We start from the raw sequence: 15,466 nt of genomic DNA on the forward strand, positions 1-15,466 counted from the left end.
TAGGCTTAATCGTAAAGTGGAAAACTATAGTTACAAAACAAAACGTTTCCAAACTAGTCCTGTCCCTTTTATGGTTGAACTTTTGAACAAACTAGCTTTTTTATTTTTTTTTTGCTTGTTTTACTATTATTTGAGTTAACTGCAGTCTAATTTATTCGTTTTTATATATGTATGTATTGTTGATAGTGATTATAGTTTAAATAGTTTTTATAATGTAATACATATGCAATTCAGCCATGTGCTGCCATGTATGTAATTTTTATGTGAATTTTGATATACCGATATATAAATGCCGACGACACTGTTCTTGTTGGTCTAATCACAGAAAGTAAGCCCGACTCTATAAATGAATATTATAATGAGATATCAAGGTCTACTGACTAGTGTAATGATAATTATTTAAAATTAAATACCAAAAAGACATGTGAAATGATAATTGACTTCCGGAAAAATATATTACATGAAAATCTGAAAATTGGAAATGATAACATTAGGGTTGTGTCTGAATTCAAATATTTAGGTACCACTATTGATGATCGGTTAAAATGGAACCAAAACACACTCAGACTTTATAAAAAGGGTCAACAAAGACTTTATATGATGCGTCAACTAACAAAATTTAATATTGACAACACAATTCTTAAACTTTACTATAATTCTATGATTTCTAGTGTCATTTCATTCTGTTCTACAATTTGGGTTAACTCTTTAAGTCTAAAAGATCATGCATTATTAAATAAAATAAACAGAAGGGCGTGTAGGATTACTGCAATGACCATAGATGATATGACATCTACATATGAAAATACTATGATAAAGCGTATCCTACCACAACCTTCTCATCCCCTCTTCAAAGAATATAATTTTCTTCCATCATTAATCCGACTTCAATCCCACCGTGTACGATCAACCCGTTATTCCAAATCATTTATCCCTAAGTCAATTACAGTTTTCAACAACACCGTTACTAGATAATTTGGTTCTGTTTCAGTAATTTACTGTGTTATCGTTTTTGTGCAATTTTGTATAGTGTGTATAATGTTCTTATATATTTATTGTTCTTTTTAATAGTGTACAAAAATCGAATTTCCAATGATATGTTTTATTGGACCAAATAAATGCTGTGAGAGCAGCGCATTATTATTATTATTATTATTATTATTATTAATGTAGAAAATGTTACATATTTTACACAAATGTCTAAATCATGTGCAAATGCATCGATCTTTACTTAGCTATCAGTTTCCACCTCTTGTAAGCAAAACGACCACACATCGTAAGCAACCATCTCTGTTAAGGGACCGCTTTTCATAATCGACCACCTCCACTCATAAGGGACCGCTTCTCATAAGAGACCACTTCTCATAATCGACCACCTCTCGTAAGCGATCACCTCTCTTAACGACCACACACCTCCCGTAAGTGATAAAAATCAACACCAGCTAAATGTAGAAACAGTCAACAGCTTATGTAGTAACGAAAATTACCTCCCATGCTTATGTAGTTACTATCGCCAGCTAATGTAGAAAATGTTATATATTTTACAAAAATGTCTAATTCATGTGCAAGCATCGGTCTTTACTTACTGTGAGTCTTTCCACCTCTCGCAAGCAACCAACTTTCTAAAACGACCACACATCGTAAGCAACCATCTCTGTTAAGGGACCGCTTCTTTTAATCGACCACCTCTCGTATTCGTAAGCGACCAACACGACCTCTTTCTCTCTATTAAAGGACCGCTTCTCATAATCAACTATCCCCGTCACAACGACCTCTCGTAAGTGACCACCTCTATTGAACGACCACCATCTCCTTTAAAGGACCGCTTCTCATCATTAACCCCCTCGCGTAAGCGACCGCCTGTCTTAACGATCATAACTCTCGTCAATGAAAACCTCTATTAAAGGACTGCTTCTCATAACCAACCACCTCTCGTATAGTAGGGGTTCTTAGCACGAAAAAACAGGTCGATCGGTCACTTTTTGATATTCATATTCATATTCATTCATTTTCCAGATAAGAAATATAATAATACAAAAAAGAAAAGAAAAATATTACATAGAACAAGCAAGACAGTTGGCAAGGAAAAAAAACAGGACACTATTCTGGCGGATTGTCAAAAAGCAGAAAGAATATCGCTGTAGAAGACTCTCCTGATAGTGCTGGTTGGCAAAATGACCGTAACGAGGTTAAACATTTAACAATCCAGTTACATAAAATTTATATAAAGCAGAATAAAAATTACTATCGTTGTAAATGAACATGACGTGATATAGACCGGAATCTCATCCCACATCCGTGGAATTGAAATAAAAACAGAGTAAAAAAAAGCATTAGTACGAGACTGAAAACAAGATTCTCACTTCTACGTTCAACAGGTGTAGGAGGTAGCAAGGCACCATCAATTAGGAAATCTGTATAGAGGCACTTCACAACAAATATAAGACGAATGAATTTTAGTCTATTATAAATAGTGGGTAATTTTAGAGTACGCAACCTATGTTCGTATGACGGCCGCATATCATTGTCCAATATGAAAAAAACGTAGGAAGCATGATTTATGAGATTCTTTTTTGACTGCATGTATTTCAAACATTCATTTTACAGTGAGCATTAATATTATTTGCGATGCAAATTTGTATTTAAAATTGCTTGCTTTTAAAACAAAATAGAAACTGACATATAAAGAAGAATACAGTGCCTATCTTCCTTCTATATAAATGTATAATGTACCTCATCATTCACCACATGCCATTATTTGTACCATTACACTCATAAACATTCATTATTTGTATATTATTATTATATAACACCTAAATAAATTCCTGTCATTTGATTGGACGAATGTCACATGGCGTGCAATAGTACGCACTATTAAACGATCGTTTAATAGTACTTTTTTTTTTTTTTTTTTTTTTTATTATTTTGATTAATTAATGGGAACATCTCTACAAGACATGGAATCGTTGGAAAAACCATAATTAGCCTAGATAATTAGCCTAGATAAGTTCTAATTTTCTGTCAAAGTTTTGCCTTTCAGCCAACAAGCTAGTACTAGGGTCTAGGTTAGGCCTAGGCCTGTTAGTATTAGGCTAGGCCTAGCCTAGGCGTTTTAGCCTTGCTAGGATTGTTTTGTCGTGGACATAATTAACACTGAAGTAGGTGTGTTTATAAAATCCATATAAATATAAGATTTAATATAATATTAAAAACCAAATGTTACTGTTTTAATCAATGTGAATGAAATGTATGTAGGCCGTGGCTAGAGCTACCTTTCATTTAATTCATTAATTTAGATGTTATATAAAACAAATAATGAATGTTTTATATTCGTGTAATGGAACAAATAATGGCATTTGGTGAATTATGAAAGGTTAAACTCAACGTTGCCTTGTTGATATATAACCTTTCATCATTCACCTCATGCCATTATTTGTACCATTACACTCATAAACATTCATTATTTGTATACTATATTACTGTACTATCTTCTTGATTCTCGTCCATTGGACCTGCTAGTAGTACTTTAATAATACTTCATTGGCTTTTCATTAAATAATGTATCTTCAAAATCTTTGTTTTAACATTTAAAACTTTATCTTTTTCCCCCGTCATATTATATCGCCCAACTTGTTCATTGGTATGTTCCATCTCGTCGCATTTCCTTCTTTCGATCATTTTTTAATTTTTCAAATACCGAAAAGAAGAAAATAAAAGATTTCATCTTTTGCCAAATGAACGAAATTATTTGTTCATTTGCACGAATATGAAACATTCAGTATTTGCTGTATAACACACCTACCTTTCGTAAAGGCCAATTTTGGACATGAACAACAATTATAGAAGGCACATTTTGAAACGCAGCGAATGAACAGCCTTGTGGTTGCTCACTGTGTAACAACAGTGAACGTGCAAGAGTTCAAAGGAGTAGTTAATATACTCAGGTTATAATAAAAAATAACCAGCTTACCATCTTCCTTTCCATTCTGTTTTTAGAACTTGCCCATCTGTTACACGAACCATGGGACGTTCTGGATACTTATCTAAGTATTCTTTAATAAATTCTCTTGAATCTTCATGGACATCTTCCCATACATAATTGCCTAGAGAAAAAAATACTACTTTGTAGATAAAAATTAATATATATTAAATAGATATTAAATTTATCAAAATAAAGAAAAAGTGGGAATGCAAGTTTAACACATTGACTGCCAACTTCGCATTTATGCGAACAGGACGCCACAACTCGCTGTGCCAACTTCGCCTATAATAGGCTAGTTTTACTGGCTGTGCCAAGTTCGCATTAACGGGAATAAATGAACTTGTCAATAAAATAGCCTACATAACGTCTTCTACGAGTCTAATTGTATTGACATGCATATTAAACGAAAGCCAATGAACCATTCTATATTTTAACGTGAACATTTGTAGGGCTTACTATATTGAAAATTTGATTATTTTGAGGTTAAAAATGTCAGTTTTAAAATAAAGGAAGCTCACTTCCACCGGGAGTCGTCGCTGCTGTGCTTGATGAAGATGGCTCGGATATTGACGTCTAGAAAGAAAGTGATGAAGGCCAAGGCAAGGTGGTATGGATGAGGACTTATTAATTATCTAGGCCTACATTAGGCATTTCTCTCCCTTAGCAGAATCAGTCCATTTCACCAGGGTTTTTGAAAAAATCCGGGTAATAAATCTTGGTCCGTTTTAAACAATTTACGAGTTCTGATTGTTTATCTTGACACACATGAGAGGCCAGCTGGAGTGTGACACGACATTTCACTACAGAAATTGCTGAAAACCATGTAGGAATTTTCATGAGCTGTCCAGGTGACCTTGTTGTAAATGACCTAATAGTACCCTTGGGTTGTATTTGCTGGGCAGTTAATATAATCAAATTACAATTGTATGTTTTATGGGCTGACACTCTTGACAGGCCTGTGGACCATTTCTGCTAAGGGAGAGTTTTGCTTTTTACTACTATTTTATTAACTAACTTGGCCTAGACCCAGCTAGCTGTGCAAATATTGCTAAAATAAAAATACAGTAGATATGTCTGATGAACATTTGTTTTATTATTTATTTTTTTCAAATTATCAATAGTTTATAAGTTATTTGCAACATCATTCTATCCGGTCAAAAATTGTCTTTATTTTGAAATTGCTAAAAAATAACCACCACTGAAAATGAAAAGTACTGGCAGTACATAACACTGGGCCAATAAACATCCAGCAGTCAATGGGTTAAACAATGACCTTACTTTAATGGGACAACTGACCTCGATGACAAAACATGAACTTTTTTTATGGCCTTTCTGCTGAGCAGGAATAATTGGTTATTAACCGATTATTAATTTGATTATTTTTGAAAATGAAATAACCGAGTAAAAAATTACAGATTAAAAACACTCATCCATTGCATGTTTTAACATATTATTTCTTGTTTTAACTGATTATTGCGGAGCAATTTTTAGCACTTTGACCTCTAGAGTGTGGCAACCCTCACTCACTGCTTTTTATTTGTGCAATCGACAACAATCAGCAAAACAACAATGTGGACCGATGAGATAACATTGGATTTTTATTATTTTGTGGGGGAGAACTATACAAAGAGACTCAAGGATTCTGTGTTACAAGTACATCATCCCACCAGTCCAGGATAACAATGTTTTGCATGTCCTTTTTAGGCCTGTTGTTTTCGGTAGAAATATATAGCGTAGCTAGGCCCAAGAGTAGAAATAACGGCGAAACGAACTTTCTCGCCGACGTTCCCGTATTAATATAACATCATTATTCTATTGTATGTGGTACGGTAGTAAGCTTAGATGTTTATTTTACAAATAATATAGCTATACGTAAGAGTTCAATTTTATTTTTTAATCCTACATGTGAGTTTTAGGCAGCGATAGGATGTAAACAAAGCAACTCTGATCGGCGTTCCATAACTTGAACTGCGTTGTGGGTATGGATGGCGTGATTTTTAAAAACCGAATACCAGGTAACCAATTAACGTCGGAGAACATTTTCAACGCGGTCAATTCTGTGGTTTGTGGTATCGATTAATTTTATTTTTTCAGCAGAAACAGACCCTACAGTATGGCTTGGTATTATTTTTTATGCAAGTAGCTCAATGAGAGAAAGTTACAAAATCACAAATGTATGTCTATACAACAGATTCACCCTTTGAAAAATGTTGTATGTTCATCATATATGAAATCAAGTAATATCTAGAATTCAGCATTCCACACATACCTGGTAAGCACTGTACAGGCCTGTATTAGTACTCAAACAAATTTCCGACCAAGATTTACAGTTTTGAAACCGGCTGCCGACCACCATATTATAGGCCTAACTAAACATTTTTACCTAGCACATCATTAACAACAGACAAGCTAGCCATACTCAAGATAAGGTAAATGTTCCCATGGTTACATTAATTTGTAACTCAATACAAGGCCTACTCTACCCTGACATTCATTGTTACACTACCTACAGCTTAAGAGTTTATATTGCGAACAACATCTTGTAGTAACCAATCAATTCAGGAAGTTTATTTCTAACCAGCTCGATGAAGAATTCTCAACATTTTTCTATTATGCTTGATGAAACAATTGATGACAGCATATCTGAATTATATATTGATGGCGATATGAAACTATGTATAAAGTTTCTAAAAATGATCGAACTATTCAGAGCAGCAATAAAAATTAAAATGAAACGATCACTAACCATGTTACTTGATATTACCCCAACAAATAGCTTAGCGCGCATAGCCCCTCGTTGGGGCTTTTGGTACTTTCATTGGCCAAATTCTGTAATCTGTAAATGTTTTCTTGGAATCTAAAATGTGTAGTGTTGATGACAAGAGAATTTGATAAATTACACTATATCTGCGATGGACATGCTTGTGCGTCTTTTCCTGTGCAAATCTTCCTCCAAATATCTCTATTGTTTCTTTAAAAGGTGCTTTAAGCCTCATTCGCACTGGACTTAATCGGGTCAAATTTTAGAGTGAGATCTTACCGAGGTCACGGGTAACATTTTCGGTAACTCTTACCGTCGTTCCCACTTGGACTAATTACACTCGGTAAGTCAGCTAGTGTTGAGCCATGAAAAGTAATTGTTGAGGGCGCTAAATAGTGACCCCTACTTTGAGCAAGCGCACATGCACAGCATGCAGAAAACAAAAATAAAAAGCGCGAAGTTGACATTTTCACCAAGCAGCTCCTCCCGCGAACACATACCTATAATGGCCAAGAAAAGAAAAAGAAAAACAGGAACCGAAAGGAAAATCGGGAAAAAAAATTGGGCACACGCTAAAACACATGCGTTAATTGAAATCTGGGGTGAAAAGACCCATCAGGAAGGTTTTGAAAGCATGAAATACAATTTGAGAGTTTGGACCAGTATATGCGAGAGGCTCATCGAAGCCTTCCCGGATTGTCAATACAATACCTGGGAATTGAATCGCGATAGAATCGAATATTTGAAAAAAAAATATCGGGCCACTAAGAAAACAAACAACGCAAGTGGACATAGCCGGGCAACATCGCCGTTTTACGACGCAATATTAGGTAAGAATGTAGGAATATGTAGGCCTATATCATAATTTAATTATCACCTTTACCCTCTCTCTTTAGGCTATCTAAGGGTAGCCGAGCAAGGGTCCTGGCTAGGCCTAACCTCTCTAGGCCTAGGCAGCAATCACCACTAGTAGTAGTAGTAGTAGACTACCTAGGCCTACTCTGTTTTCGGTTAGTCCCCTCTGACCCACCTCTGACGGAGGGCTAGATTCGTTGGTTTACATTCAGGCCATAAAACATGATTAATAATTGTGATCTTTAATAATTATGGACATTGTATTGAAAATAAACAATGGTGATTTACATCAATTATCTAACTGTTATTTTAGGTGGTGACTGTTATAGAACAGCAAAAACACCTTGTAAATTTTGATGTACTGATATATATATATTTAACCAAATCTTATTTGCATAGTAGAGAATTAAATTTTTACCAAATCAAATACGGTAGTTTTCAAGCGTACCATGCTCTATATATTACTATACAGTTTTACGCATCGACTTACTAGAAATAATTTTACTACAGCACTTTGTCATTTTATTATGTGCTTGCTGTATATATTTTTAGAATTTAATAAAGTTTTACCAATTAGATCAGCAATTGTTTTTAACACAGATTCAATATACTGTAATAACTTTAACACTAACATTTTTTTTTCTATAGTTGTGTTGTGTGCTAAATTATATGACATGTATTGGTGCTATTGTACAATGCAGTATTGGTTACTTCTGATATTAAAAGGTTTTTCAAGATTTTGAAAATGTTTGTGTTTCTGTTTTTTAGTCTTTAAAAAAGTGAACCATTCAGTGGGATATTTTGTAAATGTGCAGTTTTTTTTAGAATTTGTTCCGGTATATTGAAATTAATGTTAATTGCTTTGTAATTTTTCCTTTGTTTGATTGCAATGTCACTTCATGCTAATATAACAGTTTTTGAAGAAGTTGGTCACAACAGCTGCTCCCCATCATACCGAACAAAATGTGGCATAATATGGGGTGATCCAATGTCAGACATTAGTAGGCCACATAACTAGCGTAAAAACATGCATGTGTTAAATATTAAAATACGACAACCAAAAATAAAACAGATAAACTACATTTTAGAAAATACTGTAACAATGTGTTTTATTAACATGTAAAAGTTACAGCTATTTAAATAATAGTGTACTGCATTTATGTACAATGGGACACAATTAACATGATACTGCATTTGGTAAATCCTAGTACTATAGATATTTACAACTGTATGATACTTTTACCAAAGTTAAATAAAATGGGTGGTTCACAAAATATTATATAATATAAGTTATGGAGTATAATACATGCAGTCACAACAACATGAATGTGTTGTGAATTTGTATCATTACGCTTCATAATCGACCTCCATCTTCCTATTCGTCATGCCAAACGTGTGCTCAACTATTATGCGTGTACGGGACAATCTCTCATTAAAACGTTTTTGGGATGGGTTAGCCAAACCTTCGGGATATTGCTTTATTAGAAATTTTGATAGTGGATAGGCAGAATCGCCAAGCAATAAAATGGGGATTTCTTCATTATCAATTGTTTTGTTAAGGGTAGAATGTTCCTTCTTTCAGCCGTTTAAATAATCTGGACGATTCATACACATATGCATCATGACACTTGCCAGGATGGCCAACATCGAAGTCTATAAGTGCAATTATTGGGATGTGTGAACCATCTATGTCCCCACCACACATGGGAAAACCGAACTTGCGTTAAAAAATGTCCAACATCCGTCATCACCTTTAGGGCGTTTAACATATATAGATTCCTCATATGCAGTTGTTCTCCTAACACCAAACAGGTTCCCTATAGTTCTAAAGCATTCGCCGGTTGCCAAACGATAGATCGTCATCGATACTAGCTTCACTATGCTGATAGGTTGTCTCATCCGGGTGGTCGATCGTACAATATGTGGATGCAGCTGATTACACAGTAGATGGAATGGTCCCCTCGTCATTCTGAAATTTTCATACCATTGATGGTCATCATATTGCTTTAAGCAGTCAATGTCCCACCATTGGTTGCTGCGGTTCCTCCTCCAAATGGTGGCTGCAGGTGCACACATAGCAGACACTATACTTCTATCAGTTAATATTATTAATATTGTTAATTGTAAAAGCACAGTATTACTAGATTGATATTTTATTTTATAAGGGAGTAAAATAATAAGGACAATTAAATTCATAAACCTAAAGTCAAAATTTCAGTGAGTGAGTGAGTGTGGCCGAGCGGTTAAGACAGTGGAACCATAATCCATTGCCATAACATCGGCAAGGGTTCGAGGCTCACTTGCTCCATGGTTCTGGTGGTAGAACAAGTCTTCTCGGATAATGACTATAAACCGTAGGTTTAGTGTACATCTGGCTCATGTGCACTTTAAAGAACCTAGTACATCTTTTGAAACGAGTAGGGGGTTACCCCGGTGTACTAGTTCATACACACACTGTCATGGACAGACGTAATGGCGCTGTAGTTGGCTGCTGATGACACGATGAGACCCTTAGGGGAGAAGAATGTTGTTGAAAAGATGTAACATCTAAGTTCACAGCGCCTTTGATCACTTGTTGCTGGAATTGGCGCTTTACAAATTCGTATATATTATTAAAATAAATGATACAGTACACAGGTGAAACAAATGTTGGTACAATTTGAAATGTGCGTGACTTTACCCAACAAATAATTTATGTAGAAGTGTAGGCTCACCGAACAATACACACTATACTTTTCTTTAGACGGAACATGTTATTGTTAGCCATACCTAGTCCTACTACCTAGCACCACCATTTGTGTATTTTATAAATTATATAGGCTAGGTTAGAGAGGGCCTAGGCCCCCATATTAGCCAAGCCTAGCTAGGACTATGCCCTAGCCTAACTTAGTAGTATGCTAGTAGACCCAAATAGCTAGGCTAGGCCTAGTAGTAGTAGAGTAGTAGGGTTCTATCCTAGGCCCTACATAGGCAGGCCCGTATCCAGACGCACCCCCCTAAGTCCCAAAAGGTCCACTATTTCTTCAGTTGGTATTTTTTCATGTCTTGTTTAACTAAAGACAATATCATTATATATATACAAAATTTATATTATCAATGGTATACAAACAAAAATATGTTAACTAGCCCAAGCCACAACAAAGAGTACAACAGTATTTAGAACAGCAAATAACGCAAATTTTGCCAGGCCTTCGGCCCTTTGGCCCCCAGCCATTGTTGCTCACACCCCCTTCCCCATTATAAATGCTGCATATGGGCCTGATAGGCTAGTAGAGAGGCCTTTTTTTTTTATCACTGCCTACTAGGCCTAGGTAGGCCTATACTAACATTTTTAGTAGGCAAGCAGCGATCAAAAACATAAAAATTCGTACTATTATTGACATAACTTACAGATTCCAGAGATTAGAATTGTTATATATTTATAATAGCCTCCGATTTGGTTCGTTGTTGTTCAATGATGATTGATCTGATCAGGCCAAATCGCTGTCTCCTGCTGTCACTTCTTCGTCTGATAACATGGGGTGCAATGCGAATGTCTTCATCATCGGGCATAGCTCTAGCCCTTTGATGTTGACGAGAATGATGTTGACGAGAATGATGTTGGATTCGATTGTTGTTAGGCATCAACAAGTCGTTCAAAATGTCATACAAATCAGCTATGCTGCACAAAAGCAGGCAACCGACAGTAGACACGATGAAAGAAAAGAAAATTGTGTAATGATGAGCAGAATAAAAGCAGTATAAACAATCAAAAGCCAAAACCCAGAAAGAAAGAACAACAAAGCGAAAACGCTTGAATTGTTCGAAGTGTCAGGTCACATTGATTGAAAAGTTGAATATAGACACAGCCCAAGCTTGTGGTAAAAATTGTCAAAAATAAGATTAAGACATGCTTTCAAGCTAGTCAAATCAAAGATTTTTCAGCCTATGGACGATTCGACCAGAGACATTTTTTTTTACGGTCACAACTTTAGTTTTAGGCAGAACAAAATTGACAGTATGACTATGTATAAAATACTATTGCAGAGGAAAAACTGAATTTTCTATTGTTTATATCCAGACATAATTAAAAAAAATTTAATTGCCACTGTGCAAAATTATAGGCCCTAACCAGTTTAGGCCAAGCCCGCATCACTCATCAGTCGTGATCTGCCGCTCGACTCTCCAGGAAATTTCCCGTCGCGAGAAGCATGATGCTGGTCTCAAATATGGTGGATTGATCATCGCTAAATTAATAGCTTGAAAACAGGTTTAAGCGTTTTTAGGTGAATTTTTATTCAATTATGTTATACTTGCCTGATGAATCTTTTGGCCATTGCTGTAAATCAGTAATAAGTTGTGATGCGTCCATTTAAAAGTGTGTGCAATTATTATAGACCTAGTAGTAAACATCTATAAAAACCCTTTAACTAAGACAACTTGTGGTATGTGCCTTAGAGACGTTCTTCTCCAGAGTGAGATTGTCATAAACAAAATTGAGTCCATTAATTATTAGGTGTTAACTATTTACGAACATATTAAGCATGTCGATTATTGATTGATAATCTCGTATTCCATACTTATGATCGTAATCATCGTACTAAATACACATGATTTAATGTGTTAGGAAAAAGTTTGCTGTTTATAATGCACACTGTTAACAACTGTGGATATACTTGATTGTACTGTATACAAAACATGCATAGTAAAACAGAAAATGTCTGGCCTCTTAAACCTATTAATTAATTAGATGGAGCCAAGAAAGATAACACTAATCTCTAAACAATGCTTAAAATAAAAACCTTACTTGCTTCATAGACTTTGTAAATGTTATCACAGTCCATATACTGAGCAAACCCGTCATCAAAAAATACCAAAAATCTGAGAAATATAGATTAAAATACAAGAAATTAAATATTACATTCTTAATTTGGAGATGCAGCGAAACAATATTTCTGGAAAACTAATGGCCGACATAATCCGCCAATATGAAAGGATAGAAAAGACAGTCTATTATAACAAATTCATTGGCATGCACAAACACCAATCTTGTTGCATCTTGGAATCAACAAAGGCCTAGGCTCTGAAGTGTATTACCATGTTATCAAAGTTTTACAAGGATTTTAACTGTTTTCAGATATATTTCTATATCTTTGCAAATTTATCAATGGAATAAACACTATAATTACAAGTCAGAGAGTGTGTAGGACATCAAGATTATCAAAAAACACCTCCTTTTGGTGAGTCAGTAACAGAGTATACACTACTTGCATAGTAGATTTTTAACTTTTAATAGAAATTCTATGAAAATGCTTGGTTTATTTTAAGCGATGTTCTATTGGGTTGTTACTCAAAGCGCGCAGTTTACGTTTATTCAAATAAATACAGTAAGACCAAAACAATTAAAGAGAAAGATTTCATCTTCTAAATCATCTTCTTTTTAGAAGTAATTTATGTGCTTTTATTTTTATTGCTACTTTGATATCTTCCTTGAGACAACTGGCATGATTTAATATCAGTATATAGTCTATTATTTATTAAAAGCTTTGTGAATTTTTAACAAAATTAAGGTCGGTAATTAGTAAAGTTCTTTCTGATGACACATGATTAACTCACTTATGTTTATTGTAAGGTAATGGAGTTTCTGCAATAATCCCAGCATATAGGCATTGTTTCATAGTACTATCAGCATCATTGTCATATTTAGCTATAAAAAAAATGTATAACTTAATAAAAGTGAGATACAAAACTTTGATAACAAACACAACTGAATCTTCTGTTAGACAGAATGAACAGTTCAGATTTTTACCACCAATCAAATCTGTTTGACAATCAAACTGTATATTCATAAGCTAGAGCAGTTCCACAACATGCTTTTCCAGCAAAGCCAGGGTGTTGCCACTCTGGTTTTGACCATTAACAGTCCCATAGCTAGGGGATTTTATGGTTCAAGGGAACTCACCATTTACAGCAAACCCGCACCCATGATATGTCCATTACCCATTTCTGACAATTTAGTAATCGTTATGCCTTTTTCTAGATTGACGATGACTGACGATGACAAACAATGCTATGCAGCAGGGAAGCGTACCCAACAGAAATAATTATTAGATTCATTCTACGTCTGTATTGAAAATTCCACAAATATTAATGAATTATCATGTATAATTACCAATAATCCTACTGCCTACACAAAGTTCTTTCCAATTCATTTTATTCTTCAGAGCAATATGTTTACATGATAATATTCCACGACTTCCTTTCCTATCAAACTTCACTTTCACTTTTACCTGTACAATATATATTTTTTTACAAAATGTTAAAAGAAATATTAATAAAATTATTATAAGAGACTGTTAGAAATATAATAGGTGTCAAAACATTGTTATGTAAGAAGTACATTGTTCCAGTCAGCCTTGTTACAACCGCTAATGTAGAAAACGACAGCTAATGTCGAAACAGTAAAACCTCCAGCTTGTGTAGTAAATACAAAATCAACACCAGCTAATGTAGAACGGTCAACAGATAATGTAGTAACGAAAATTGCCTCCTAGCTAATGTAGTTTTACTATTGCCAGCTAATGTAGCAAAATATTATATATTTTACAAACCTATGTAGACTAGTAAAATCATGTGCAAATGCATCTCTTAACTTAGTTATCAGTCTATCCACCTCTTGTAAGTGACCTTTACTTAGTTATCAGTCTATCCACCTCTTGTAAGTGACCTTTACTTAGTTATCAGTCTATCCACCTCTTGTAAGTGACCGACTTTTAAAACATCTCGTAAGTGACCACCTCCCAAAAAAACAGATCGTACATCGTAAGCAATCACCCTCGTTAGCGACCACCTCTATTGAAGGGACCGCTTCTTATAATCGACCAATTCTTGTATTAGCGAACATTTCTCTTAAGACTACACCTCTCGTAAATGACCACCTTTTTTAAAGGACCACCACCTCTCTCTTTACGTATCAATCAATCAATCTATCCCCCTCTCGTAGGCAACCACCTCCTTAAAACCAATACACATCATAAGCAGCCACCTCTCTTAAGAGTCCGCTTCTTATATTGACAACATCCCGTAACGACCACCTCTCGTAAGTGACCACCTCTATTGAAAGACCACCTCTTTTTAAGGACCACCTCATAAGCGACCACTTCTCTGTGCTTGTTAAGAGAAGTCAATTATGAAAAGCAGTCCCTTACAAGAGTTGGTTGTCACTTAAGAGAGGTGGTCATTAAATAGAGGTGGTCGCTAACGAGGGTGGTTGCTTATGATGTATGGTCGCTTACAAGATGGCCGCATTTTACGAGATAGCTAAGTAAAGAGCTGCATTTAGACATAGGTTTGTAAATATATAATATTTTTTACATTAGCTGGGGATAGTAACTACATCAGCTGGGAGGAAATTTTCATTACTACATTATACCTGTTAACCGTTCTACATTAGCTGGTGTATAAGATTTTTTAGCGTATTGTGCATGATGGTTTGTCATCACATGTTTCTAATGCTTTAAGTCCTAGGCAGCATGGATTTGTCTCGGGAAGATCATGTCAAACCAACCTCGCACTGCTTCTTACTACATCATACGATGCAATTAACAGCAAGAAGCAGTGGCGTATCCAGTTGGGGGCCGGGGGCCCGGGCCCCCCTGATTTCGTTTCCGTCGGCACATCATCTCGGCCGTCGGAAAACAAAGGTGCCGGGAAAAAAATAAACTATTTATTCTGACAATAATTGAACTGTAAACATAATTCTTTTGAGTGTTTGTTTATTTACATATCATATCATTGATCCCTTCAGATCAACTATTTTTTATTTTCATTACATCTAACGAAACACGTAAAAAATGCCGTACGCGGTAGATTGTTTACTCAAAAGTCTT

The 15,466-nt window shown here is 35.2% G+C and overlaps 1 protein-coding gene across 3 annotated transcripts in view; it reads right to left on the reverse strand.

The window, feature by feature from the left end:
* The window catches only part of LOC140040727 (histone-lysine N-methyltransferase SETDB1-like), a 373,841-nt gene that overhangs the window by 287,822 nt on the left and 70,553 nt on the right, over window positions 1-15,466 (reverse strand). For all 3 annotated transcript variants that reach the window (XM_072086876.1, XM_072086874.1, XM_072086877.1), the window contains exons 5-8: window positions 13,750-13,867; window positions 13,194-13,284; window positions 12,385-12,458; window positions 3,971-4,103 (exon numbers count right to left, since the gene is read on the reverse strand). In XM_072086876.1, coding sequence (XP_071942977.1) covers window positions 3,971-4,103; window positions 12,385-12,458; window positions 13,194-13,284; window positions 13,750-13,867 — 416 coding nt within the window. The remainder of the gene's footprint in view (window positions 1-3,970; window positions 4,104-12,384; window positions 12,459-13,193; window positions 13,285-13,749; window positions 13,868-15,466) is intronic.

The sequence above is a fragment of the Antedon mediterranea genome, chromosome 2 (assembly GCF_964355755.1).
Source record: "Antedon mediterranea chromosome 2, ecAntMedi1.1, whole genome shotgun sequence".
Lineage (NCBI taxonomy): Eukaryota > Metazoa > Echinodermata > Crinoidea > Comatulida > Antedonidae > Antedon > Antedon mediterranea.